The 27,539-nt window shown below is 47.2% G+C and overlaps 1 protein-coding gene and 1 pseudogene across 2 annotated transcripts; one reads left to right on the plus strand and one right to left on the minus strand.

Moving 5' to 3' along the window:
• Window positions 1-1,632: 1,632 nt before the first annotated feature.
• Window positions 1,633-3,296, plus strand: LOC148215697 (uncharacterized; annotated as a pseudogene).
• Window positions 3,297-4,123: 827 nt separating this feature from the next.
• TGFB1I1 (transforming growth factor beta 1 induced transcript 1) lies at window positions 4,124-27,005 on the minus strand. Of its 2 annotated transcripts, none has more exons than XM_025171687.2 (11): window positions 26,948-27,005; window positions 18,555-18,697; window positions 16,606-16,685; window positions 15,395-15,537; window positions 13,390-13,486; window positions 12,427-12,526; window positions 11,210-11,479; window positions 10,333-10,506; window positions 8,525-8,606; window positions 7,516-7,664; window positions 4,124-5,900 (listed from the first exon to the last, which is right to left on the minus strand). In XM_025171687.2, exons 1-11 carry the CDS (start codon window positions 26,988-26,990, stop codon window positions 5,634-5,636), a joined length of 1,548 nt encoding a protein of 515 aa, XP_025027455.1. In that variant the 5' UTR covers window positions 26,991-27,005; the 3' UTR covers window positions 4,124-5,633. The 2 variants fall into 2 exon arrangements, with proteins under 2 accessions (XP_025027455.1, XP_087998720.1); XM_088142594.1 differs by lacking the exon at window positions 26,948-27,005 and adding an exon at window positions 26,127-26,283.
• Window positions 27,006-27,539: the final 534 nt, after the last annotated feature.

Below are 27,539 nucleotides of genomic sequence, written 5' to 3' on the forward strand. Positions count from 1 at the left end.
GGAGCTGCCCGCCGCTAATGCGGGACGGCGGGGACGCAGTCGCTCCGGAGCGTGGTAAGTTGGTTGGGGTCGCGCCGGGGTGAGGGGAGCAGGGGCCATTGGTCCGTCTTGGCGGCAGAAACTGGGCGGAAAGGCAGTCTCCGGCGACGGGGCCGAGCGCCTGGAGGGACCAAGAAAGAGGCGGCGAGGGCGCTCCGGAGCGATAAGCAATTTCGTCCTGCAAACGTTTAAAGCTTCGGCATCAACACGTGTACATTCGCCTCTCCATCTACCCACTGCAGAGGAAGAACCCAGTTTGAGGCTATCCCAGTTTGAGGCTCTCCAAATGGATTGGACTTGGGTCCGATAAAGTCCCTACCAGCCTAGCCAAAGCATGCCCTGGCTGGAGTTGTTGGGAATAAACATCTGGGGATGTTTTACTATTTTTTCTGTTATTAGGGAAGTCAGACTATTAAACGTGTATAAGCAGGATGTCTTCCGCTTAACTTGCACATAGCTGTGTCTTCCCCAGAAAACAGGCCTATTTTCCAACAGCGTCCAAAGCTGCTCTCCACTCTGATTTCCTTCCACCGTCCAATAAACTCAGATGTTATTTTTTTGGTTTGTGGCATGTTTATTTCTGTTTTACAAGTGAGATTCCCTGTAGTAGAGCTTGACTTCAGGTCCATTAACTAGCTTTATATTGTTTTGAGGAATATTCTCAAGCCTTCATATATACATCAGCAACTTTGACATCAATACCATAACGCGGGATAGTTTTATTATCTTCTTATTGCAGCTAGGGTGAATTGGAGCCTTTGAAGAATAGCAGGTAAATGTTGAACATATCAAGTACTTTAATAAATCCACTGGCCTAACGGCACTGAAAGTTAAGTATATTCTATTTTACTCAAAGGTGTGCTAAAATGGTGAATCAGATGAATTGTGCGTGTGTTCAGTTGTGTTGGCTGGCAAAATTTTAGGCCGAAGCCAGAGGCAACATCACTCAGCAGTGAGAGCAGGACCTAAGGAGGGTAACAATCGGTGCCTGAAATTACCTGTTTCAGATACTGCATTTTGTCCACTATACTTTTAATGCTGGAAATGTTTGAGGTTCTCGGGCCACCCAATGTTTATTAAATTCAGAGCTGTCCCCAAAACCTACCTTCTCATGAAGTGTTTGGCACAGACCCCTAACTTCTATGCATACTATATCTCAGTCATTAATAAGATGTATATTCACTTTAATGAAGATGGCAGCTGTTGGTTACATTCAAGTCTTATTTAATAATCTCATTGCCTTATTCTACCTATGCCAACATTTAAAATTAGCCCCAGATACATCTTGGACTAATCCAGCTGGGAAGTTTCAAGGGCAGGGATCACTGAAACAAAACTTATCTCTATACAAGGACTTCGACAAGGATATTTCTGCCACTAGCAAGTTCAGAAATTAGCTCCAAACTATAAGGTTTGGTTCTTTAGAGAAAGTATAATCCTGTCTGGAGCATTATGGCCACTTTCAGTCCTTTATTAAGCAAAACACTGATTTATACTTTCAACTTACCTGGTTTAGTGGAAAAAAATATTGCTAGAAAGCATTTGTATAATCATTATTTTATTTATTTTATTTGAATTTATAAGCTGCCCAACTCCAATGGACTCTGCATACTCTGAATCACTAAAAAACCTCACTGGCTTCATGTGACTAGATGTGCTGTTTAACCACTACATCAATCTAAGCTTCTTGGAAGGTAGGTGGGTTGGGATATAAATATATACATAAGAAATGTGTGAGTAAATGGAAATGTAATGACTTACTTGGAACCCATGTCTCATTTTTTTTTCTTCCTTCCAGTCTCTATTCCAGGTTGTTTCATTGTCCACACTTAGAATGGAGCAAGAAGATTTACTTTCTCAAATTTCAGTAGATGTATCTAAGACTCCAGGAGGTCACAGAGCAGATGGTGAAACTGATATGGAGGAACTCACGGACAAGCTAGCCCCCTATAAGTGTTCCATCTGCCAAAAGAGCTTCACAAAGACTTCTAATCTTGTCCAACATGAGAAGATCCACACTGGTGAAAAGCCCTACAAATGTTCTCAGTGTGGCAAAAGGTTCACCCGAAGCAACAATTTTGCTGAGCATGAGAGGATCCACACAGAGGAAGAACCTTACAAATGCCTGGAATGTGGGAAGACCTTCAACTGTAGCTCCATCCTGCTTAGGCACCGAAGAATCCATACAGGTGAGAAGCCCTACAAATGCCTGAAATGTGGAAAGAGCTTTGATGAGAGCGCAAGGCTCCAGGTACACCAGAGGACTCATGTGACAGAGATGGCCTACCTCACTGAGAGTAACGGGGAAGCCACAGCTATCGAGACCAACAGAATGACTCATAGCTGCTCTAACTGCGGCAAGATATTTAGTTTGTACTCTAATCTGATTAAACACCAAAGAATCCATACAGGAGAGAAGCCTTACAGGTGTGCCCAATGTGGGATCAATTTCAGTGAGGCTTCTAACCTGATCTGGCACTAGAGGTACCACGCACGGGGAAAATGTTACAAGTGCTCCACATGCCAGAAAAGTTTTGGCCAGAGTTCCCATCTCATTCAGCACCAGAGAATCCACACTGGAGAACGACCTCATAGATGTCCTGATTGTGGGAAGAGCTTCACTTAGAACTCAACTTTGGAAAAGCACCAGTGAGTCCACACTGGAGAAGAACCCCACCAGTGCCTGGAATGTGGGAAAAGCTTTAGCCTCAGCTCCCACCTGGTGACCCATCAGAGAAGTCACACAGGAGAACAACTGTATAAATGCAAACACTGCGGCAAAGGATTCACTGATACATCATCCCTTATTATTCACCGACAAAGCCAACAGGGGAGAAATCCTACAAGTGTGACATGTGGAAAGGGGTTTGTCCTAAGCTCTGTTTATCTGAACCACCACGAGACTCATACTGGAGAGAAATCTTTTGGGTGTTCCAGTTGTGGCCGGTCTTTCCACCAGTAGTCCCAACTGGTCATCCACTGGAGACTCCATACAGGGGAGCAACCCTACAAATGTCCTTATTGTGACAAGGGTTTCTGTGATAGCTCTACCCAGACAAAACACAAGAGAAGCTACAATGGAGAGAAACTGAATATGTGCACAGATTGGGGGCTCAGCTTTGGCTCAAGAGCTCAGCTTCTGGAACATCAGGCGTTCCCACATTTCAGGCATTTGTAGGGCTTCTCACCTGCATGACTCTCACCTGCATCAACTATGGCCATCCTCTAGAGCAGTGTTTCTCAACCTTGGCCACTTCAACTCACAGAATTCCCCAGCCTTCTGGGAATTCAAGTCCACACATCTTCAAGTGGCCAAGGTTGAGAAACACTGCTCTGGCCCTAGCCTGGAACCTTACCTTAGATATAGTATTAACTTGAATTGTCCATGAAATAATTGGACCACACCTACTGATCACCTCTGTATGTCTACCTTCACTCTTAATCCTGGGCTTCCAATGGTGCCTTCATCCCTTGCATTATAATGAGCTGAATTGGGCAGGGATGGCCCTGAAATGAACATGGCTGCTGGAATGATAGCTAATACAGAGGTGTCTCGTTGAAGCTGGGAATTCAGAGTGATGCTCACATTTGGCATTTTCATGGGGAAGGAGGTTTCCCCCTCACTCTTAATTATCAGGGATGTTTGAGGCTAGTGAAACAATTCAGGTGGGGAAGGCAGAGAAGTTTGCAAAACACAGGACATGAATGTGAGGACATTTCTGCAGAAATGAATGTTCTTCTCTAGCCTCTCTCTGTAATATTTGAGGAATATACAATTTGCCCTCACTTTAACTCCACCCCACACACTTGTGTCATAAATACATGCACTGCAGCTCCCCAAATGGTCCAATGGCCAAAACATTGCCCACATAACAGCCTAATATTATTCTTTTAGGTGGCAGCATTAGTCAAATCGCTATACATCAAAGAAGGAACTAGAAGTGAAAATAAGGCACTTCAGCCTCCCCAAGTTTATAATGAGATTGTCAGCTCAAAAGACAGCAAACCTTACCTCAGCTTGCTGAGGTATTTGGGGAAAAAAACATATCTAAACGCTGGTCCCCACACATGGCAACCAACCTAATTGTTTTAAGTGAATTTTATTATATAATACAGCAGTGAGCAGGTAAAAAGTTGGCATAAAAATGAATGGCAGAAGGAAGAGCGCATGCTCCTTATTCCCGGCCAAGTTGCATCATAATAAAAGCCACCATGGGGGTTTATACAATAAGATAAAAATGGCCCTGATACAGCCAGACAACAAGCTTTGACCTATTTCCCCTCCCTACTTTCTCCAGTTTTTTTTTTTTTTATTAAATAAAAGAAGTGGTGTCATCATTTGTGGCATTTTTTTCAACACGCAAGGGAAGGGGGGAGTACAACACGCCACATCCTTTTCTTCCACATCAACTGGTCCCTTATCAAAAGCTCCTTCAAGGAACTCCAGCATCCTGTAAACCAGAGACCTCCACAGCAGGCCACAAGGAGGGAAAAATAACATGTGCAAGGTGACATCACGATGCAACCACCACCCTTAAATACTTGCACCTCAGATCTGATGCAAATGTATAAGCTGCAGTATTGCACAACGATGTGAGCTTTGTCATTCCCCCCACCATTGACAAAGATGCTTGGGCCACTAATGTCTTTAGAAACGTTGATAACCCTCACCCCCTTACAGGAGAACGACATACCCCAGCTCCACAAATGAATCACTCAGCGCATCAGAACTCAACCCTAAACCAGTGTGGAAGGCTCCAGGTGTTCTTAAGCTTTTTCATAGCATCTCTCTCTGTTGGGTATGCCAGTTGGAGCTTCTGGGAGTTACAGTTTTTAGCAAAGTTTGGACGGTTACAAGTTCTGCATTCCTACATGATTAAAAAAAAGAAGAAGTGGGCTAAGGAGTTAATATTAATCCTCCTTGGTTATAACAGAATAAATTTGGGGGTTGAGATCATGAGGGCTTTCAGGTAGACCTGGAACAATGTAGTCATTGCTCTCCACTAATTAAATACCAGGACAAGAACAGCAAGATGTTCCAAAGAACCTTGGGTGTGATTTGGCCACCTCCCAGAAGGGTGGCTTTATGGTTTAGAAGAGCTGTAGGGCAGAGCAGCTCAACCCCCATGCCCCCATCCCGTACAATTGGACATAATGGTAGAGACACCAGAGGTGTGGTTCCATCACAGCTGGGTCTCCTGCTTTGAGGGCCTCAAAGTCTTGTGGATGTGGCTTAAGGCAGTGCCTCCTATCAGAAGTGCTGGTGCTGGCTGGCATGGTGGTTTAAAGTAGCCTGTGATGGGGTGGGAGATAACGCTTGGCTGCTTGTGCGGGAACAGAGGCCTAGCTCCTGAGAAGAGTGAGAGGAGCAGATCCATCCTGCTTCCCTCCTTGCTTGTTTGCGTGTGGCTCTGATCTACAGGTGTGGCTTTTGGCAACGGTGTATGGGCTCCTGGGATGGAGGCCCTAAGGCACAGGTTTTTCCATCCGTGGCAGTGGGCGTGGCTCACTCAAAAGCCGACGATGGGCCCTCCCCCTTTCCCATGCCAGCAGAAGGCGTGGCTTGACCTCAGTGGGGCCAGGGCCCCTCCCAGTCACCCAAAGAGCTTGATAAAGCAGGGGTGGCAGTAGGGCTTCTCATTCTGCTCCTTGAAGGTGCCCTTGTTGAGCTGCTTGAGGCAGAAGGCACAGACAAAGTGCTCCGGATGGAACTTCCGCGCCATGGCTGTGATGCAGCGGCCGGTGATGGGTTTCTCACAGCCAGAACAGAGCGAGCCGCGTTGCTTGTGATAATGGATTTCGCAGAACGGGCGCCCGCCGTGCTCGAAGAAGCTGCCATTCACAAATGGGGTGTAGCATTCCTGGAATGGAGAACAAACCAAGGGGGATCAAAGAGGGCCACTCACGATTCCATGGGGGTCTACAAGGCTGCATTGCTCTCCAAAGGTTTTCCCACCCTCCGGGCAAAATCTGGCCCAGTGCACAGGCTTATCTTGCACATGCCCCTCCCCATCTGGGGTCTTCATATTTGTTGGCAAACAATTCCTACCATCTCCCACCCTGGAAAGCTACTAGGGTTTGATGTCTGGCCCATCTGGGAGACAGCAGAGGGGAAAGCTGTGCAATCTAACAAATTAAAAAAAAAAAAAGTTCACAGATCTGTGGGACTTGTCTCCAAGCAATGTTAGAGCAGAAGCTGGTTTTAGGCGGAATATTTAGAAGATGAGCAATGCTGGAGTTTATTAAGAATCTATGGATCCTGCCAAGTAGACTCACGATGTTCCTCATTTGTTTTTACTCAACTTAATTTTGTTTAGTTGACATCTTAACTGGTTTTCCAGACTTGGGCAGATCTTTCATTTTTTAAAAAGAAAACTTCCTTGCCCTTTATACTTCCTGAATTCAGCCTAGAAACCCCAACTAAGATTCCACTTCTGCCTGATGACATTTTCCCCCCAATTTGTGCCATACATTCTGGTTTAGCTTCTATTATGTTGGCTTTAAACTGTGGCAGCTGTAAGAAGGGGCCAAAAAAAGGCAAGGGGCATTGTGTTTCTTTGTCAAATTAAACACGGCCATGCTGGGTCATTTCAGTAAGAGGGTCTGGTCTTCTATAAGGCAAGGTGAGACCCCCACCTCAAGTGGCAGATCAGGAGGGGGTGTGGATCACTGTCTCTCTCCTCTCTCCCCCACCAAGGCAACTGCCTTGCCCTGCAGCCCGAGTTCGCCATCCCTACCAGCATGACCCAGTGCATCCAAGTAAGGCATTGGGCCCACTCTCCAAAAACAGCTTTGCTAATGGCTCATTTTGAGGACATCTTCTATTGCCTTTGCTTGGTTCCTTTCCAGCAACATGGATGTTGAACTGTTAGCACCGTTCTGCATCAGACCAACCTCACATACTTGGCATTACATATCAGAATTTGGGATCACAGCTGTTTCAAGCCCAGTCATTTAATAGGTCCAGATGTGCTACGTCTCTGTCCCACCTTTAACATGCATATGAGGGTTCTTAAAGGGACTCAAACCTACCACATTCCCCAACTTCGGTTGGCACAAACAGGTGGAGTTATTTTGCTAAGTTAAGAGACATAAATAAGTAAAATCCTAGGTTGCTTTCAGGAGCTAACTTGAAGAAGAGCAGTGATCTGTTGTCTTCTTTGTCTTGCAAATGCAAATGGGGGCAACTATTCTTCTTCTTTCCACCCATGCCCATCACCTTTGCAAGGGACAGCCTGGGGTAGAAATAGAAACCACTTCCCCACAGAGAGTTTCCCTGTCAGTTGTAGCCAAGGCAAAATTAAAACTAAAGCAATAAGTCTAAGAGGGGAACTGCAGCCTAGCAATTCTATTTTCAGCTTGAGAACTCAAGGTGACCATGTCTTCTCCTTCAGAAAAGAAATTTCTCTTCATTGGTTTCTGGCCCTCCTGACAAGACCACCCATGGCCCATCCCTGGCCCAGAGCTCACACTTACCCTGCAAACAAAACATTCTGGGTGCCACAGGGCATTGAGAGCCGAGATGTAGTTCTCCAAGATGGCCTGGCTGCACCCTTGACAGCGCGTGGAGAAGAGCTCGTAGAAGTCCTGGCGACAATACTGCTTCCCATCTTTCTCGTGAAAGCCTGCAGGGGGCGACAGAGAGTCAGCAGAGAAGGGACCAAAAATGATGCAGCTCGGTGGCCACGTACTCCTGCACAAGGCCTGATCTAGATTTCTTTTCCAGTGCTGACATCAGGATTAGGAAACGGCGGAGCTTCAATTAAGGGCACTACAACCTTCTCCAATCTGGGGCCCTCCAGATGAGCTGGACCTCAAGCCATGTAACATGAAGCAGCCTGTTGGGTGGGGGCAACAGAAAGTGAAGTTTAAAACCTTTGGGGAGCCACTGATTGGGAAGAGGGGTTTAGTGGGCCACGGGCAGTCCATAGAGGCCAACAAGTGCCATTTTCCTAGTTCCCTGAGCCATTTAAGACCATGCAACAGAAGGATGTTCAATTGCACATTTTTGAGTGTGTAAAAAAGATTGCCACCCAGTCATACTTTGTACCCAGACCTTCTCCATGACATCACTCCATCTCTGCCATTCTCCCTATGGCCTCTGGAGGCATAAATCAACTAGCTGTGACCTCTGGCACAAAAAAGACACTTGCCCATGATTTAGTAGACACACTCACCTCCTCTTAAGAAAGTCCCCCTTCTCTTTAGCTCTCAGAGCAGAGAGATAGCAGACTGCTACCTTATAACAGGCAACAGGTTGTAATAACCTGTGTGGTGTTTTTACTTACATTGACCAGCAAGAGGCACCACGTGACCGGTTTCATCCTCTCTTGGGACTCATCCGATGAATGGAACTCATGCAAGTTCAATCGCCAGCAGAACGTTTGAAGCCCACTGAAAGATCCAGCTATGTACATCTGAAGAGTCCCAAACAGGATGAAACTGGTGAAAGTAAGACCCCCTCCCTGCCAGCTGCTGTACTGACCTTCCTCTCCAAAGGGCCGCCCACACTTGACGCAGCAAAAGTGTTCCGGGTGCCAATTCTTATCCAGCGCAGTCACCATTTTCTGAACGGATGCCGAAGAAGGGAGAAAAGAACACCTTGTCGAAAATGCGCTAAACGTGGCATTGCTACTCTGCATTTCTCAGCCTGTCTTGGGTTTTCCAGCCCTCTTTCCAGCCTCCCACGTTTCAGCCCATTCCTGCTGTATAACCCAGTGCAGAGCGATATGCCGAAATTGCACGCTATTCTGTCCCACTGAAGGCTTGCGTTGCATCAAATTCGATCTTAGATGCTGTGAACGTTACCTGGCTTTCTGACATGTTGCAACTTTGGGTTGTCGGGCATGGACCCCACTGTGAATTTTCCAGCAAAATTTTAATTGTAATCCTATTGCTCAAATACTACCTTCAGCAGTTATTGTTTCACTGTCTACATAATCTCCACTGTACTACAGTAAAAACGAAAACACACATTGGTGAATGTGGATCTAAGATGACTAAGTTTCGAAGAATTGTAACAGGGCATGGGAAAGGTTTCCAGCTTCAGCTTCTATTACTGACTACTAAGTGAAATGAAGAAATAAAACACATAAAAATATAATCAAATTCTTTAGCAATTCAGCCAAATAGCTCTATTATAAAATGTCGTATTTACTGTCCTGCACTAGGCTTTGTAAACGTTCCTTGCAAATGTGCTGGCACTGTGATTCACAAAAGTCTGAGCAAAATTATGGCAAGGGGTATGTTTGCTGGGCTTCAGAAGCTGTACAGTGGGCTGCAATGCAGTCTAAATTGCTGCATTCTGGTTAGCGCGTGGATGGGGCACAATCAGGAAATCCCACAGATGTAGACTAGACTGGGAAGTTAAAAACCACCCAGGAAAGACACTGACAAACCACTTCTATATTGCTGCCAAAGAAACTACAGTTAGTTCTCGCTTAATGGCCACAATAGGGACCAGAAAATTCATTGTTAAGTGGGGCAGTTGTTAAGCAAGGCATCATGTGATTGCACTCAATTTTACGACATTTTCTGTGGCAGTTGTTAAGCAAATCATGTGGTCGTTAAGCAAATTACACAGCAGTTAAGTGAATCACACAGTTCCCCATTGATTTTGCTTCCTAGAAGCAGCTGGGAAAGTCACAAATGATGATCATGTGACCCTGGGACGCTGCAACCATCATAACTGCAAGCTGGTTGCCAAGCCCCCGGATCGCAATCACACGACTGTGGAGGCACTGTGACAGTCATAAGTGCAAGGACCAGTTGAAAGCTTTTAGTGCCGTCGAAAATCTGAATGGTCGTTAAATGAATGCTCGTTAAGTGAGGACTACCTGTACAAGAATATCCACGTAGTCACTAAGACCCAAGCTAGACTGGAGGGAGTCTTAGTCATTAAACCCTGGATAACACCATCAGGACATTTTTGCGCCACCCGTTTCATGCTATGATTCAGACACTGTAAGTTGCTGTCATGCACTGCAGGGGTTCATCCTGCAAATAACACAACGCCCAGTGATCATAGTTTGAGTTCTATCATAACACGAAAGACAGGAAAGGCCCTTTTAGAAACTCTGTGGTCTGAAACAAAAAGGGAAACTGTACCGTTGCCCCCTCTGCTGCTATCCACCACTTGGGCTATTGATGAGGAAAATGGTGAAATAAATGAACAAATCCCAGAACTCGCATTCAGAACTGGACTCTCGCAAAAACCACACAGATCACACAGGGCTTGCTCAAGACTGCACTGGGGTAAGGGACCACGTCTCCAGGCAGAAGAAAAAGACTCACATCCAGGATGGGTTCATTGCAGAATCCGCAACGGGGAGAGAAGAGCTGGAAGTAATCTCTCTCACAGTAAGGGGAGCCGTCCTTCTCAAAAAAATTGCTGCCCCCCATCTCCTTCTGGCAATAGGTGCAGACAAAGTGTTCTGGGTGCCAAGTACTCCCCAAAGCGGTTACCACCTGGGCCAGGAAACATGGAAAAAAGAAGGCCACGTTAGCTCCTGGCACACTGGCCACTAGACAGCGATGCTACGAAAGAGCCTCCACTCCCAAATGTCTCTTGCTCCTCTATTCTTCCACAGGCTGCAGTTGAACAATGCTTAACCCAGTTCCCGAATCAGCCCATTTCCTGGATTCATACAACACATGAACCGTAAAGTAGCCAAACGAGATGGGTTTGCACAACACCAAGGATGGAGGGGAAAAAACCCTAACTAAAATGAACACTAACCAAGCTTGGCCTTTTGTGCAAATCCAGCTGTTAATGGGCCCAAGGATGGAGGAGCCAAGCTCTGCTAATGGGCACTCATCTCCTTGGCCAGTGGGCTAGAGCTCTGAAATGCCTGGAAGCGTCTTGAAGGGCTCAAACCTGGGCACTTGGCAGCTATAAACCTAAGCCTAGGCTTAAACCTAAATCTAAACTTAACCCTAAACCCAAGATTAAGCCTAAACCCAAATTACAGCAATAGAAAGGATACCTTCCATGATAATTCAGAATGACAGGGAAGATGGAGAAGGATCTCGTAGGAGTTCAAAATTCCCCAAAAGGTTGGCAGAGAAGCACCTTCCAAATTCCAAATGGGATGTTTATTCATCCTGACTTCCCTGCTTGCACCCACCAGATCTACCCAGATATCTGACCCACGTACAAGACAGCGCTGACCTGCCCAGCGATGGGTTTCTGACAGGAAGCACACAGCCCCTTAGCTGTGGTGGAAATGCCCTGGCGGCTGAGATCTGATTCCAGCATCACGAGCATGCTATCCAGATTCCCACTCGGCTGGCCTGGGGACGTCTGGGAGGGCACAGCAGTGGGACCTGGGCAGACAGACGACACCACAGGCTGCTGCGCTGGGGACACTCGGGCAGGAGCAGGTGCTGGTGAAACAGTGGTGGTGGTGGTGGCGGTGGTGGTGGCAGAAACTCCCGGAAGCTAAAGCATCAGGAAACATAAGGTAGTTAAGAGTCACGTATGAAGAGTGCTGTTTCTGCTTTCTGGGTAGTATTGTGCACTACGAAGACAGCAAGCCAGTCTGTGGAAACTCAACTGCTGTTTCTTTTATTTTGGACAAGGCTTCAGAGCCAATCTGCAGAAGACTTTTATTAACTGAATTGCTTTCTTCTGTGCTAGGCGAAAAGGATGTGGTGTGAATTTGCAATATGCTCCGATCAAATAAAGTTAGAATGGTGGTCAGCACAGCTCGGGGGGGGGGGCGGCGGGGGGGAGAACAAATGGGTAAGAATGTCTCATTTGTCTGAGTAAATGCATGGCTCCCTAATCAGCCAGAGGAATGTCAGGCATTTTTAAAAAGAACTTTTGCATAGTTTTACTACAGAGAAAAAGATTCTGAGTGCATCAAGAGCCATTCCGTTCTGAGGAGGCATCTGGAAATAGACTTGATGCGGGTGTATTTGCACATGTAGGTAGACATATATGTATAGAGAGAGAGAGAGAGAGAGAGAGAGAGGTTGCTTTTTGTATAATCCAACCTATGCTATTTATTTTAATTTAAGCAAACCTTATCTTTCCACTCTACCTGTAGAAATCAGTGAAGGATGGGTGGGAACAATACAGGATATTGAATGTCCTCTCCCAGAAATTATATTTGTATGGAAACATATACATACACACACACACACACACACAAGATCATGCACACACAGCTTCTGTAGTTTATCAGACTCTTCTACCTTCCCCTGTAACCACAAAGACTAGGGACCTACTTTTTAAAAGAAAGCCTGTGGCCTGCAGAATGCTACATTTTGCACTCAAATATCTACACTTACATGCACGATACTGTTGTCAAACCCCAAACAGTCCTGAAAACAACCGGGTCCCCTTCATCTTCAGCCCCAGAACTACCTGATCAGCCTGCTTACATTGCTCTGGACGCGGAAATCCGACAGGGAAGCCATGAGCTTGTCCAGCTCCAGAGTCGCTGAGGTGGCAGACGGCTTGGCAGGTGGAGAAGTTGTTGACCTGGGATAAGATCAGGCATGAAAAGGTGGGAAGGGAACATGGAATACGGTTCTCCCAATTGCAGCGGGATACCGAGAGACCCTACGCCTGTTTTTCTTGGAGTAACAGCTGCTCCAGTTCAGGGGCTGGAGATGGGGGTTTCATATCCACATCCTCACTCTGATAACCAGCTGCAAACCCCAAATGGTTTCTGAACTTTGAGAATCTCTCTGATGGAGAAGCTCCATCTTTGCAGCTTTTCCACCTATTTCCTATGGTAGAAAATCCGCCCTTGAAAAATTACCCCTTTTTTATAACTCTCAAAGAGAGAATACCTCTAAAGTGCTGCGTACAGCAATACATTCCACTTCAGCAGTGGGTATTTTATTCTCTCAGTTCTCTAGGCCAGTGTTTCTCAACCTTGGCTACTTTAAGATGGGTGGACTCCAATTCCCAGAATTCCCCAGCCAGCATGCTGGCTGGGGAATTCTGGGAGTTGGAGTCCACCCATCTTATAGTGGACAAGGTTGAGAAACACTGCTCTAGGCTGTAAAATGGGAATACTAATTACCTATCCTGATAGAGAATTTTAGTTAGTATTTAGATCTGGTGCATCAAAAACAATATTTTTCAGACCTTTTTAGGCATAGTGGCAAATTCTATCTCAGCTTCTCCAGTGTATCTTTTCAAGTACGTTGGATGATAACACGCATCATCCCCAGCCAGCCAGACTCCTAAAGGATGTCACCTCTTTGATTTTTGGGACCAAAGGGATGCCTGTTATGAATCTTTCTTCTCCAGACAACCGACATGCAGCTATTTCTGGAAAGAGAGCCTTGATTTGCAATTAACCTGCTTTCCTAACCCAACAAGCACCCACTTACCGGGATAGAGAAGTACCGTCTGTCGAATCGTCCGGTCTCTCTTTGTCCTTGTCTGCAGCAGGACTTTTGCTGGATGGGAACTGGGACATTATTTCATCTGGGGATGAAAAGAAGTCCAAGATAGGGAAAAGATCCAAGAATGAGAGTGCTATTCCAAACCCCTGCCACCAGAGGGCAGCACTGCCACACTTCTAGGAAGGACAGAACATTTGGAGGACACACACACACACACACGAAGTGCATGGTCAAAAAGACATAAGGGGAAATTGGGCAAGGTCCACTCAAAGGAGAAGCAACTTCCTCCTGCTGTGTTGAGATCTGGCAGCTTCACCCAGGGCAGAAAAGGAACTTCATTCTTAACTCAAACCTGCCTCATTTTGGAATGCAAGCACCACAGGAAGCCAACGGAGGAAGGAATAAATGCTCTATTACGAGAAAAGGCCAAGCCCCAGGGGATATACACAGCGTGTGGGGCAAATCTGCTTGCAAATGGAAGATGTACCTAGAGAGCCCCAAAGACCTAGGGCAGTGTTTCTCAACCTTGGCAACGTTACAATGGGTGGACCTAAGATGGGAGTCCCCCCATCATAAAGTTGCCAAGGTTGAGAAATGCTGATCTAGAGGGGACTCTGTTCAATAGACAGGGCAGTTGCCTCTGGGAGCGTCAGCTCTACCATTAGACCAGCTTTGGAAGTAACAGGCTTTGACTGGGAAATGGAACAGTCTTGGGTGCTGTGCTTTATGCCAACTATTTCCAACAGTGTTTTTCAACCTTGGCCACTTTAAGATGGGTGGACCAACTCCCAGAATTCCCCAGCCAGCACCAAACACCCCAGACCCCAAAGCAAAGAGCCAAGACCGGACCCAGCTTTGACAGGACTTCCACCCAAGCCAACACTTCTATTCGTGGCACTTTGAGGACCCCCAGATTCATTTATGTTGTACTGAACGTTTGAGAACCTCTAGGTTCAGATTGGACAGGGGCAGAAAGGACCCCATTCAAGTCCCCACTTGACCATGCAGCTTACTGAATACCTTTGGACTCGGCTCTCTCAGCCCAACCTACCCCACAGGGTTGTTGTGTTCATGATAAAAGAAGGGGATATCCCACCTGCACCAACTTGAGCATCAAAGGAAAGGCGGAACATACATATAATGGTTAAATAAAAAAAAATAATGGGGAGTGAAGGAAAATCTAGGAAGAGGTGACATAAATACCAAGGAGGGCACATTATCCTGAGGTTCTCTTGAGTCACAGCTAGTCCAGACCTGAATCGGCCTTGGGGAAGGGGACGCTCCCTCCCGCAGACCTGAAGTTCTCCAGCTGTATTGGACTACGTCTCCTATAACTCATGGCCCATTTTTTCCCTAGGCTGGACAGAAATTATGAGGGTTGTAGCCCAGCACATCTGGAGGACACCCATCTAGGCAAGATAGACCTGTAATGTATGATTTCATCCTTTTAAAATCACTTTTCTGGACATCAGCAAACATTGGCACTCAAAGTCATGATTTGGTTAGCTATGGTTTATTGAAAAACCACAACGGGCTGGGTTCACACAACACGCCAAGCCATAAATCACTGTTTACAAATGACAATGGCTGGGTTCACGCATCACACCAAGCCAAAAACAACAAACATTCTGGCTTGGGATGATGCAGAATCCAGCTTGAGGCCCACTTCTGATAATGCAAGGGAAGATACGGAAAAGAGGCTTCCAGGGAGGTTGGCAGGACCAAAAAGTGCCCCTGTGGTTGTTCTGCAGCATCTAATTCTCAGAGGTAAAGTGCCTCTGTCCATGGAGGTTCTACTTCAAAGTTAGTGGCCCATAACTCCTCCATAACCGGAGCAATTTCTTTAAAGCCATCTGCGCTAGTGAATTCTATTTACCAGCAGAAATGTATGTATGTGTACTTACTCCGAGGCCCAGCATTTCTGCATGTGGAAGACCATCCAAAGCACCATGCCCTCCCACCCCCTCACCCCACCCCCCCAACCCCGTACCGGTGATGTTGAATTGGGTTGCGTTCAGTTCTTGGAGAAGCCGATCCAGTTCGCAAAGTCCAGCTCCGAGCACCCCGCTGGAGGAGGAGAACGGTGGAGGGGCCCCTTCCTTCGGCTTGGGCGAGAGAGGCTTGCAGACCGTACTGAGGTGGGAGGCAAAAGAGGAGAGGCTGAGTGCCTGAAGGCGGCTTTGGGGCAGCCCCTCTGACCAGGGAGCATTTGTGGGGAGGAGGGAGGGGACGCCGAATTCACGCCACACCCCGAAGAGACCGATGCAGCGCCTGCCCCTTCAGGAAAGATGGAGAGGCCAGGATGGCAGCTATTTATAGGATCCCTCCGCTTAATGGAAGCTCTGGACTGAGGCCAGTGGATCTGGGCAGAGCTCCCAGGGAAGCCAAGCGCCTCCAGAATTCTCCCTCTTCCCCCCACTCTTCCTCCGTCCCCTGGTGCTCGCTACCCTCAAATCCAGCCGATTTAAAGGCCAGTCCGGGGGACGGCATGTTCTCCTCCAGGATGTCGGATACGAAGCTTCTGTGTTGCTAAGAGGGCAGAGGAATGTTGCCAGCTGTGCTTCTGCCACCTAACAGCTGCCCTTGTAGCAGAAACAGCAGCTGCTTACACTGCTTCCATCAGTGGGAGCACAAACCTTAAAAACACGGTCTGCCTTTCTTTATAAGAACACACCAGCCCTGCAGAGCACTGGAGGGACTTCACACTTCTGCCTCTTCCCCACAGCACATCGTCCACACCATCATCATCATCATCATCATCATCATCATCATCATCATCATCTCTGTTCCTCTCTATCCTTTTCACCCCCTAACCTCCACCAGATGGTTTTCCTCTGTATAGGAAAAATAAAGGATCCCTTTTAACAAGCTTGATCCCTGGGGACCTCACAATGATCTTGGCAACAGCATGAAGTGGTCTGTCAGTGTCTTTTTCTTTTAGGGGTGCTTTTCAACCTCTAAATCTACTCTGACCTTTGGGATTCCCTAGTGGTCTCCCATCCGACTACTAACAAGTATGCTTAGAATTCCAGGGATTAGTCAAGAGTTGTTAGATGCAGTTATTTCTGTGCTTTTATATTTCAGGATCTTTTTCTGCCATGCTAAACAAAATGAAACCAAGAGAACGATACCCACACGCATTAAAGATACCCACCAGCACATCTACGCCTTTCCCCATTCATACAATGCCCTACGGTTTACCTATACAGATGCTCCTTGTCACTCCCGCCTTGCAGGGTTGATGTTGGGATTGGATCTGCTGGCATGGCTGCTTTTCCGGCCTGAGACAGAGAGAAATGAGACGATGCAACTTACAGAGTAGAAGGAAGAGCTGTGAGATCAGCAGCCACGTAAATGTGATGGATGGATGGATGGATGGATGGATGGATGGATGGATGGATGGATGGACGGACGGACGGACAGACAGACAGACAGACAGATAGATAGATAGACAGATAGACAGATAGACAGATAGACAGATAGATAGATAAATGGACCCACCAGGCAAATATGAATTTCAGTGTTATGGGCCTGAATAATGTGACTTCAAGGCAAAGAGCAGCAGAAGACTTGGAAAATTGAAGTCCACACATCTTAAAGTTGCCCAGGTTGAAAAACATTGCTCTAAACTCTCTAGATGTTTTCTTCTCTTGAAATCTAAAGCTGGGTGGGTCACACATCCACAGGGTAGGCCTACAAGACCAATTCCATCAGCAGAATTGCCACAAGTGCCTACGGTGTGTGTGTGTGTGTGTGATGTCATCTGTATCATGACATCAGTTATGTGATGATAGCATGACGCTATGATGTCACTGGGGCTTCTACCAGACACCAATGAGAGTTGCAGTAAAATTTGGGCTCCAGAGATAGAATATTATGTCCTTTGTGCCTGGAGGCAGAAAACATCTGAAGTTGGTTCCTAAAAGTTTTTGTTGGCTTATGTAAAAACCTGTTTGACCATAAATGGGCAACTGGACCAAAAATGTGTGTACACACATCACAGAAAGGAAAATTGGGCTCAAATCCCATTTGGATCTGTTGAGATGCAGACAAACACCCACAAATGGAGTTGTGTTCTCTGCATTTTGTTAGAGAAATTACTTTCTCTCCCACTGAGGGAAAACAAGTCTGGTGAATTTGTACCGAAACTGATTCTAGCATGGAGCCAAAAGGCTGGAAACTAAAGAATTAATGCATCTCCTCCCAAACGAAGTTTTATATTTTTTGGAAATGACTTGGGATGCTGTCCTTTACAGAGAGACAAAAGGACATTGCACTGAATAAACAGATTTAAAAAAAAAAAAAAAAGCCACTTGAGAGAAACGAGGAGGAGTAAGTTCGAAGGTTACTGAAATAGCATTGAAGTCACTGACCACAGAGTCTACCAAATGTGTTGCAAAGAGTAAGGCAAGCCCATCTGAACTGAGGGAGAATAAAAAATCCCACGGTTCCCATTTCAGATACATACAGTATTTGCAAAACCACAAATCTATTGTCTCCCTCCAACCTCACAGGATGGTTTTACACCCAGAATAATCCTTATGTAAGCAGGAGCAGCTATTTATTTCTCCTGATAGCATGATATCAGTGCTGATGGAGCTTTTAGCTAGAAAAGGATTAGTGATACCGCAATGAAATCACAGTGACCATCTTTTCTTTTACTAGAACAAGGGCTCGATGTCCTGAAAAGACGCTGGCGGGTGGAAATGAAAAAGTGAAACTTTTTGCCACTTCATCTTAGGGCCTCAGAAAGCTTCACCAGTTGATTTCTGCCTTTTACAAAGTTATTTTAGGGGGATAAAGGCTTTCTGCCTAGGAAGACAGGCTAGCCCATTGCACTGACAAACTAGGAGCAAGTAGCCATGACGATGCTATTAATTTCAGCCATTGCTCCCAGAATTCATTTCACCCCTGTTCCAGCACTTTAAGTGGCTAGCCCAGTGTTTTTTTTGAACTTGGCAACTTTAAGATGTGTGGACTTCAACTCCCAGAATTCCCAGCCAGCCAGAATTCCCAGTCAGGAGGACCATGCTGGCTGGGGAATTCTGGGAGCTGAAGTCCAAACATCTTCAAGTTGCCAAGTTTGAAAAACACTGGGCTGGACTGAACAAGCCAGCTTATGCAGTCGTCTTCCACTTCTTCCAGCCCACCTGCTGCTGAGAGTTGTACGATGACGTTGCCGGCTTGGAAACTGGAGCCCTGTCTTGGTTTACGGCTCCCCCGGAATCGGTGAGTAGAACTGGGCGTTTGGAGATATGGGAGGTGGTCGTCTCCAGATCAGCCAGGAGAGCATCTGTAGGGAAAGACCGGACAGCTGAGAATGGAACACAGGAAGAAACAGGCAGCAGGAAGGGAAGGCAGACCCAAATAATAAGGGGAGAAAGCAGCTGGACCCAAAGGTCTTGTGAACAGGAGAGGCAAAACAAGGGGGAGGAAAAAGAAATGTTGCAGAGAAGTCTAGCCCCTGCCTGTCTGCTGTTCCCATCCTAAAGGAGAAATGCAGGTGTCCTCATCCAGGTGACAGCAAAGTTCTCCCATTGGGAAATTGGCGATTTAAAAAAAAAATAATTCAGCTCCTCCAGAAACACCAAAACTCCAGGTCTGGACTTTCACACCATGATTACAATTGCATTTAATATAGGGTCCCTTCCTCTTTTTTAATTCTTCTTCTTAGTTGTTTCGGTAATTGTCTTAGGGGTCGCTGTGGATTGGACAGCCAGAAAAATGAGTCCAGCAAATAAATAAATAATTCCCCCTGCACAAATGAATCTCAAAACGTCCTGAGCAATATAAAAGCAAGATCGAGGGAGAGACAACGCTAAAACCAACAGATGTTTGTGAAATAGTTCTTTCTTCTTCTAATCTCCTGAGGTTTAGGAGATTTAGGTGGGGCTTCCAACAAGAAAGACAAATGCTTGACCTACTTGGCTACATCATGGTTCTCCAGATCTTGGTGGAATTTAGAAACGCTACATCATTCTTCAGTCCCACGGAAATCAATCAGTAATGGCTAACGAAAGCATAAAATGAATTTCTTCTGCATGAAAACCCACTTTCTGATGCAAGAAAGTGGGTGGAAACTTGCAGAGTTTGGGCTTCGCCAACTCCCTGGCCCCAAGCCCCTGAACCTGAAGCAGTTAATTAAAGCAGAGGCTTGCCCAAGTCACTAGTCCTCACAGAATAGGAAATTCCACCATTGTGGTGCCAAGCCCTTTCCAATGAGTCCTCGCTCAGAATCAGGAGCTGGGCTCACTTTGCCATGAAATCCTATGTTTTGAATCTACTTTAGCCAGTTATATTGTTTACAGCAGTGTTTCTCAACCTTAGCAACTTTAAGACGAGTGGACTTCAACTCCCAGAATTCCCCAGCCAGGCTGGCTGGGGAATTCTGGGAGTTGAAGTCCACTCATCTTAAAGCTGCTAAGGTTGAGAAACACTGGTTTATAGTATTGATCCACGCGGGGGACCAAATAAGAAAAACAAAGAGGCAGGGCTAGAAAGAGAGTCAGTGTGGTGTAGTGGTTAAAGCAGCAGGCCAGAAACCAGGAGACCATGAGTTCTAATCCCACCTTAGCCACAAAGCCTGCTGGGTGACCTTGGGCCAGTCTCTCTCTCTCAGCCCTAGGAAGGAGGAGGCAAGGGCAAACCATTTCTGAAATCTTGCCAAGAAAACTTGCAGGGACTAGTCCAGGCAGTTGCTCAGAAGGCAGTCAGTGTTGACTGGAAGGCAGAAAAAAAAAACCTCTAGAAATAAAAGGGCAACAGGACAGGATGCCACAGGACAGGAAGAAGAGAGCAGTTGTGGGTAACAACATTTTCAAATTTCTATTTGTGCCCGTGCATTGACAGCATGGCTCCTGGGCTCCAGGCTCACTTGGGATTGGTCCTCTGCCCATGCTCAGAAACTCTCTCACTGCTTCATATTCGAAACATGCCCTTGGACTAAAAAAAAGCCCGGGATATGTGACTACGACATAATTTCCCCATACCGATCCGCTGTTCCATTTCTGTCTTTTCCTGCGTCAACTTCAACCCTCCAAAGCTCTCTCTGCTTTCCACACAAATAAGCTTTTGTACAAGACCCCTTTTCCACCCAGAGCCCTTTTGACCCTCCCAAATTCAATGGCCTGCAAGCTGGCCAGATCATAAGAACTATCTGGGAGGACAGCAGCTGGTTTAAACAACCCCCAAATGGCCCACAGGGTGGTGTTGGGGTGAAGGTGTTGGGCAAGGAGTGGGGGGACCCACGTTCGAATCCACACCCAACCGCGGAAGCTCACTCTGTCTGCCCAATGTTGTTCTCACGGGGATAAAATACAGCAAGGTCTCCCTTTAAGCCACATGGAGCTCTTGAAGCAAAGGCATTTGCTTGGGGGGAGGGATGTCAAAAAAATCAAGACGGGGGTGCAACAGTGTGATCAAAGCCCTGACTCTTTTTTAAAGCGTGCCACGCAGATGTAAAAAAAGGGGCAGGAGGTTCAATTGCACATTCGGGTCAGCCATACCAACATTTTTGACTCCCCCTACAGATGCTCCAGCCTTAGAGAAAAGGCAGGATATAAATCTAACAAATAGTTATTTATTTATTTGCAGGGCTGATATGCCACTCCCATCGAAGCTGTAGGGTAGCTTCCATGCCCTACTTACATCAGTAACGTTAAAAAATACACAGCCTAAAACACGAATAACCACCCAAGGCAAAACACAGGGCCAGAGATTCTGTTCTCATTAATCTCCAAATTACAGGAAGCAGCAGCTCACAACTCCGCCCCCCCCGCCCCCCCCGCCAAAGGCCTGTTGCAAAAAACAGGTTTCTGAAACTCATCAGGGCTGGACCCATCCAGAAATCTTCATCTTCTTCACCTCTATCCTCTTTGCACCAGCCCCTGCTCCAGTGTTTGAGAACCTTAAAAGGAGGCAAACATCTGGTCCAGTGGTGAAGGCCCCAAGGCTGGACAGCAGGAGACGGTGAGTTCTAGACCCGCACGAAAGCCGGCTGGGTGACTTTGGGCCAGTCCCTCTCTCTCAGCCCAACTCACCTCACAGGGTTGTTGTTGTGGGGAAAATAGGAGGAGGAGGGTATATTAGGCATGATCGCCACCTTGAGTTATTTATAAAAATAAGGACGGTGGGTAAAAAAAAAACTTTAAAAAACCCTGCCCTGTAAGAAGGTAGCCATTTATGTTCATTGTATTTCTGCCTGACCTCCTATAATTCTCTAGTTCAGTGTTTCTCAACCCTGGCACCTTTAAGATGAGTAGATTTCAATTCCCAGAATTCCCCAGCCAGCCTTGCTGGGAGTTGAAGTCCATACATCATAAAGGCTGAGAAACACTGCTCTAGATATTTAAAATAGATTTCTATTCTGCCTTTGACAGTGCAAAGCTCTACCAAGGTCCCTCCCTGATTAAAGCAGTGACCTTTTAAATTAGGGTGACATTTCTTTGATTGTTCTTAGCTTAGCCATTCGTCTTGAATGCACAAACACAGTTCTTCTGTATCTCCATAACCATAATTCCAACCCTAGGCCAGATGTCAGCGTGGTTATCTTCACAGTATCTGAAGAAGCAAAGAGAGGAAGTCTAGTTGCTTCCTTGAGGTCATCCAGCTGCCCCATGGCTGAATCCGGGCAAGACCTGAACTACCCCTGAAGTTGCACACAGAGGCACTGTTTTTCGTTAATCTTCCAGAAATGCTGGCTGGGGAATTCTGGGAGTTGAAGTCCACGTATCTTAAAGTTGCCAAGGTTGAGAAACACTGCTCTACAGCTTTGCAAATCTAGCAGCCCTATGCCTGAAAGTATTGGACTAGAGCTTTCATAATTCCAGCCAGCAATTTTGAGAATTTTAGAGGGCCCTATTCTACCAACTCTTAAACGCTGCCAACTAAAACATTTCCTCCAAGTTTCTCCACACCCCGGTTCCCTCTTCAGTCTGGGTCTACAGCCATCTCCAGCAGGACTGCGTTCAGTCTTGGGTTTTGAGGGCAACCAATGGAATGCAGAGTCTTGGCAAAAGGCCTTACCACACAGACAGGTCATTTGTGGGACTACAGATCCCATCCCCCCGACAAATGTCCATGCTAGCTAGGACAAGGGGAGGTAGAAATTCAACCCTTTCTGGAGGACAAGTCCCCTTGCTAAGTTACAGTTATCAGTCCAAATCATAACCAAAGTATCTTATGTTTAACAAAAATGTGCATATTTTATATTTGTTATGGGTTCTCCAGAGACTTGGTCAGTGGGAAAAAAACGTATGAACCGATGCATCTGGTAATAACTGGTTGTGTTAATATCTCCCCAAAATCCAGGGCAATTTGAGTATTCCCTCCATTGTACTTCTGCAATCTGGCTGAACTACCTTAAAAGCCCTAAGGGAAGGACTATGCCACTTTTGACTCCATGCAGACTGTAGCACACTCTGGGGATGCTACCGAAGAAAAGTTAGCAACAGCTAACCACACCAGAACAACACAGAGACAAGCTACTTTGAAGCATCTGGGCTGAATGGTCTTTTCAAATCCTATGTTCCAATTTTATTTAGATTTCCCATTTTGTACTGTAATACAAAATATCCATGGTTCCTGATGTGTTTCACATCTGCAAATACATACACTTTCCCACCAGACTTTTTAACTCACTTCTTTAAGCAGCTGACTCCTACGCGGAAGACCGGATTATTTTTAATTGTTCTTGATCCTCGAGTGACATGAATTTATTTATTTATTTATTTAATAAATTTACATGGCCACCCATCTCATAAACATGACTCTGGGCGGCTGACAACTAAAAGAGAATAAAAACACTACCAGAATAAGAAACATAAATGACATAAAATAGCAGTCAAGAGCACTCACAGCATCCCACAATCGATATAAACAAGAAGCCGGCTTGCCCGCACTATCAGGCTTGATGGCAAAACCAAGTTTTTAATGCCTTGCGAAAAGCATTAAAAGCGGGGTCAGGGCAAGTCTTGGGGAGGCGGGGGGGGGGGGGAATGGTGTTCCAAAGGGTGGGGGCCACAGCAGAAAAGAGTCTCTTCTATAATAAACAGTCCAGTAAAAAACTGATCTCTTCTAATCTCCACCTGAATAGATCACCCCAGACAAGATCTGGTCACCGATTCTGGCATCCAAAGGTGTGTGTCTTCTGCATCTTTCCTTACCCAGATACCCCTGGCCTCTCACATTTTTCGTGGGCACATCTCCCACTCCCCTTCGCCTTCCCATTGGCCCACAGCCCTCCTGTTCCCCACACCACAGCAAGAGACCTCCCTACCATACCCAACTCTTTGCCAGGCAACATAGGTTCTTGTCTCCAGATTATCCCCAGAGAGAAATGGAAGAGGAGAAAGCTTCTGAAACCCTAACTAGAAAAAGGGAAAGTTTAACTGTTCTTCCAGCCACTTTCTGGAATGGAGAAACATAAAAAGGGGGGGGGGTAGGAAAGAGGATGAAGAAAGGTCTCTCTCATTCCTGCTCCTTTTTGTCTGATGTCACGGGGCAGAAATGTGTCTAGGAAGAAACCACAGAGGGAGAGGCAGGAATGTAGTGCTCTAGAAGGGTGGGGAAGCCCTGGAAAGGGGCGGGACAGGAGGGAAAGAGAAGTGAACAGGCCACCATGACCTCCTCCAGAGCACAGATCCTTCACCCTGATGTCCCAGCCAGGTGACCTAATTGGAAGACCCTCACCAGATCAGCTACTGCATTCTAATTTCATTTCCTCCTACTGCTATCCCACCCACTCTTCAGATAGCTGAAGGCTGAGGATCCTCCTCTACCCACCACCCCAGCACTGCACCTCCACAACAGTCCTGCGCAGTAGGCTGGGCTGGGAGCTAACAGCCAGCGAAGATCAAGATCACCGTATGGATTTCTGAGGCCGCTTTGGAAGAATTTTGCAAAAGATTACGGCCCAGCTCAGGATCCCGGATCTGCTTCCTGCTCCGTAGAAGAGGTATTTTGCAAATCCTAATGGAACCCAACCAAGAGAATACAGATACTAATGCAGATTTTTTTTCACTCAGGCTGGAGCGAAGGTTAGATATGAAATAGCTGCCCTTTCTCACAAGCACGCCTTGCGGAATAGGGCAAGCGGCCTCCGTGAGGCCCCAACAACTGGACTGCTGAAGTCCCCCCTCCGTCCCCATTAAACGATGGCTTGAACTCCTACACACAAGAGGGTTCCCTGGGGCCTTTGGATCACCCAGACCAACAGCCAGGAAGTCTGCATCTCGTTCCAGATAAAGACCATTTGAGGATGCCAGATATGAGCAAAACCACTAGAAAGCTCTTTTACAGAGGAGCTTTATCTCAGGAAGAGAGGGACAGAGGGAAAACGCGCTAGGATACGCGCTAGGAGTCCTCTTTGTGGGTTTGGCAGCTTCGGTCTTGGGTAGCCCTCCCCAACCGGGTATTGCACAACCTCCACCCAGCTACTGGAGCTGATGGGCTTTGTAGTTTCTGCACAGGGGCACTTTGCCTAAGTCTAGCCTTGAGCTTCCTGTGTTCCAAGGAAATGGGAAGATGATACAGTATCTACAGCAGGCACCCCGGAGAGCCTGTTGCAGTGATGGATCAGGACTCCTCGTTCTTAATTCCTTTTCCTTTCTTCTCCTTTGGACACCAAAACGCAAAGGGGGCGGAGGGAGGCCCTGATTTCTCTGAAGCAGTTGTAGGATGCACAAGGCAGGAGGACAGAGTGAGGGCTGCAAAGCAAGCTTGTCTAGCAGGCTGGTTCAGCAATTCCGCAAAGCCACAGGAATACGCTGAGAAATAGCATTCCTTCCTTCTCCAGATGGGAAGGGCTGAGGAAATGCACCCTCTCCCCACCCCGCCAGCTACAAGGATGGGGGAGAAACTGGGAGAGGCCCTGGAGAAAGGCAAGGGACCAGAAGAGGCAATGCATGAGATCTGCAATCAGGGAAGTTTGCAAAGCAGGACAGCCAATTCACACATTATGGTTCCATCAGGGGTGTTAAGCTAATCCCTCAACATATAAAACCTGGACCCAAGTGGAGGCAAACCTAGGTTTGCAAACGTGGGTCCAGCGCAGCAGACGGATTCCGGCAGCAGACACAGTCCCACGTTCTCGTCGGAAACCAGACAGCCCACCCCCACCCCCGTTCCCTCCCAAGGGCAATTCCAGTGAGAAAGGGAGGCTGCCCTCGTGCAACACGTGAAAAAGTCCCAGAGGAAGGAGGGAAGGGGGAATTTTGCAAGGGGGTTGGAGCAGGGCGTGGGATAAAGTTCTGAAAAAAAGTTGGTGCCAAAATAAAAACACTGCTGTTGCTGCGCAAGAACGCGATTAAAAGAGAAAGAAAAAGAAATGGAATTGGAAAAAAAGCTGTGCAGCGCCGGCACCAGCCCCCTCCCCCCCCCGTAAATTAAAAGAAGGAGGAAAAGAGCGGAAAGAAAGTCCGACCGGAGGAGCGCTAAAAGGAAAGAGAGCAATACTCGAAGGCGGGAATGGTAAGAAGGAAGAAAAAAACCAGCTAGAAGAACGAGAGCGCCGTCCGGGAAGAAAAAAATGACGGCCAGTCATGGAAAGAAGGGAAGGTCGACCAGGAATGGGGCAGAAAAGCGGGCGGGCGAGCCCGCAGATAGGCGAAGAGGGAAGGGGACGCGAAAGGGGTGAGGGAAAGAGGTGGAGACCCGGAGGACGCGGCGGCGGCGGCGGCGCGCGACAGGGGCTCCCCTGAACTCGCCGCGGTGGCTCTTCTTACCCAGATCGTCCATCACGGGCCGGCGCGGCTGAGTCCGGACTCGGGCCGGCAGTTGCCTGCTGGGCGGCCCCCGCCCCAGTGACGCGCCTTCCCGGAGCGCGGCTCCGCTCTGTTGCCGCGCCCGCCCGCCCGCTCGCTCGCTGTGTGCTGCGCCGCCGCCGCCGCCGCCGCTGCAGTTGCGGTGACCATTTATGGCAAAGGGGATTCGCGCTTGGGCAGGCAGGATGGACGCGCCCCCCCCACCCCGACACGGACACAAACACCCATGCACACATCGCGCATCGCGGCCTCACGTCCACTCCGTTTACCCGCGGCGGCTGCGGGGGGGGGGGGGGAGATAAATAGGGGCACGGAAGCATCAGCCCATCGAAATGCCCCCTCCTCCCGCGTATCCAGCCAGGACGCCCGGTCCTATTGAGGTTTTGGGCGTGAGGGGGACAGAGGAGTGGATCGGGAGTAGATTAGAGTTCTGGGTATCAGGATATCGAGACTGTCTTGAAGAACAGCGAAGGCGTGTGGGAGAGAAGTCAGTTCTGTGAAAAGAAACCCGTGCCTAGTGAGAGGCGGATTCCCACGTGCTGTGGGGTTAAGAAGCGAGAACTGCTGGGAATTCCAGGAAAAGAGGCGACTTTTTCGGCTTCCTTTTCCAAAAGTCTAGCCCCCTTGTGCGAATGAAGAAAGTGATCCTCGATGCCGGGTTGGTTAGGGAGCCTAGCACAGTGTGGATATACACAGTATTAACACGGAACGGTAGCAGCGACAGAGCGAATGCAGAATTGAGGAGGAGGAGGAGGAGGAGAAGCTATTAAACCTTTGCGTACCTTTCTTGGGTGTTATTCCAACTGACCCCGCACAATTTAACATAAAATAAAAATAAAAAGAGGATTCTGAGCTCCGTGAAGAAAGCACGTAAGGGCTAAACGCGTTCAACCTTCGTGCAGTCGTCTTTCTTCCCACGCATTTTGACGTTTATATTCCAGATACCCAGAGAGAAAGAGGGTAGCTCACTTTTGTCAGTTCTATCTGTTTGCTGGCCATGTATTCCAGATGCCAAAAATGAGGAAACATCTATAGTTTCGGAATTAAGGGGCGGCCACAAAGACTTTGTGGATAGCGATACCTTTGGCTGGGAGGCAGCGGAGAATCACTGGGAGAATTTAGTCACTGGACAATTGAAATTATTTGACTCAGAGGACGTTTTTGGAGAAGAAAGGCAAGATACAAAGAGAGGGGGGATCTGAACAAAAGTTGGAGAATGAGAGAGGAGAGAAAGGTTCTTCAGATATGAATGTTAGCTCCAGCCCAGAGGAGGAATGATTTGGGCATAGCAACAGGAAGGCATCTCTGAAGTTTGAAAAAAAAAAGAGTGGGATTTTACCATTATTTTGACTCTCCCCACCATGAGAAAGGAAA

The sequence above is a fragment of the Python bivittatus genome, unplaced genomic scaffold (genome assembly GCF_059951505.1).
Source record: "Python bivittatus isolate LINGU-HERP-01145 unplaced genomic scaffold, Pbiv_v1 ctg000440_np1212, whole genome shotgun sequence".
NCBI classification, from domain to species: Eukaryota; Metazoa; Chordata; class Lepidosauria; order Squamata; family Pythonidae; genus Python; species Python bivittatus.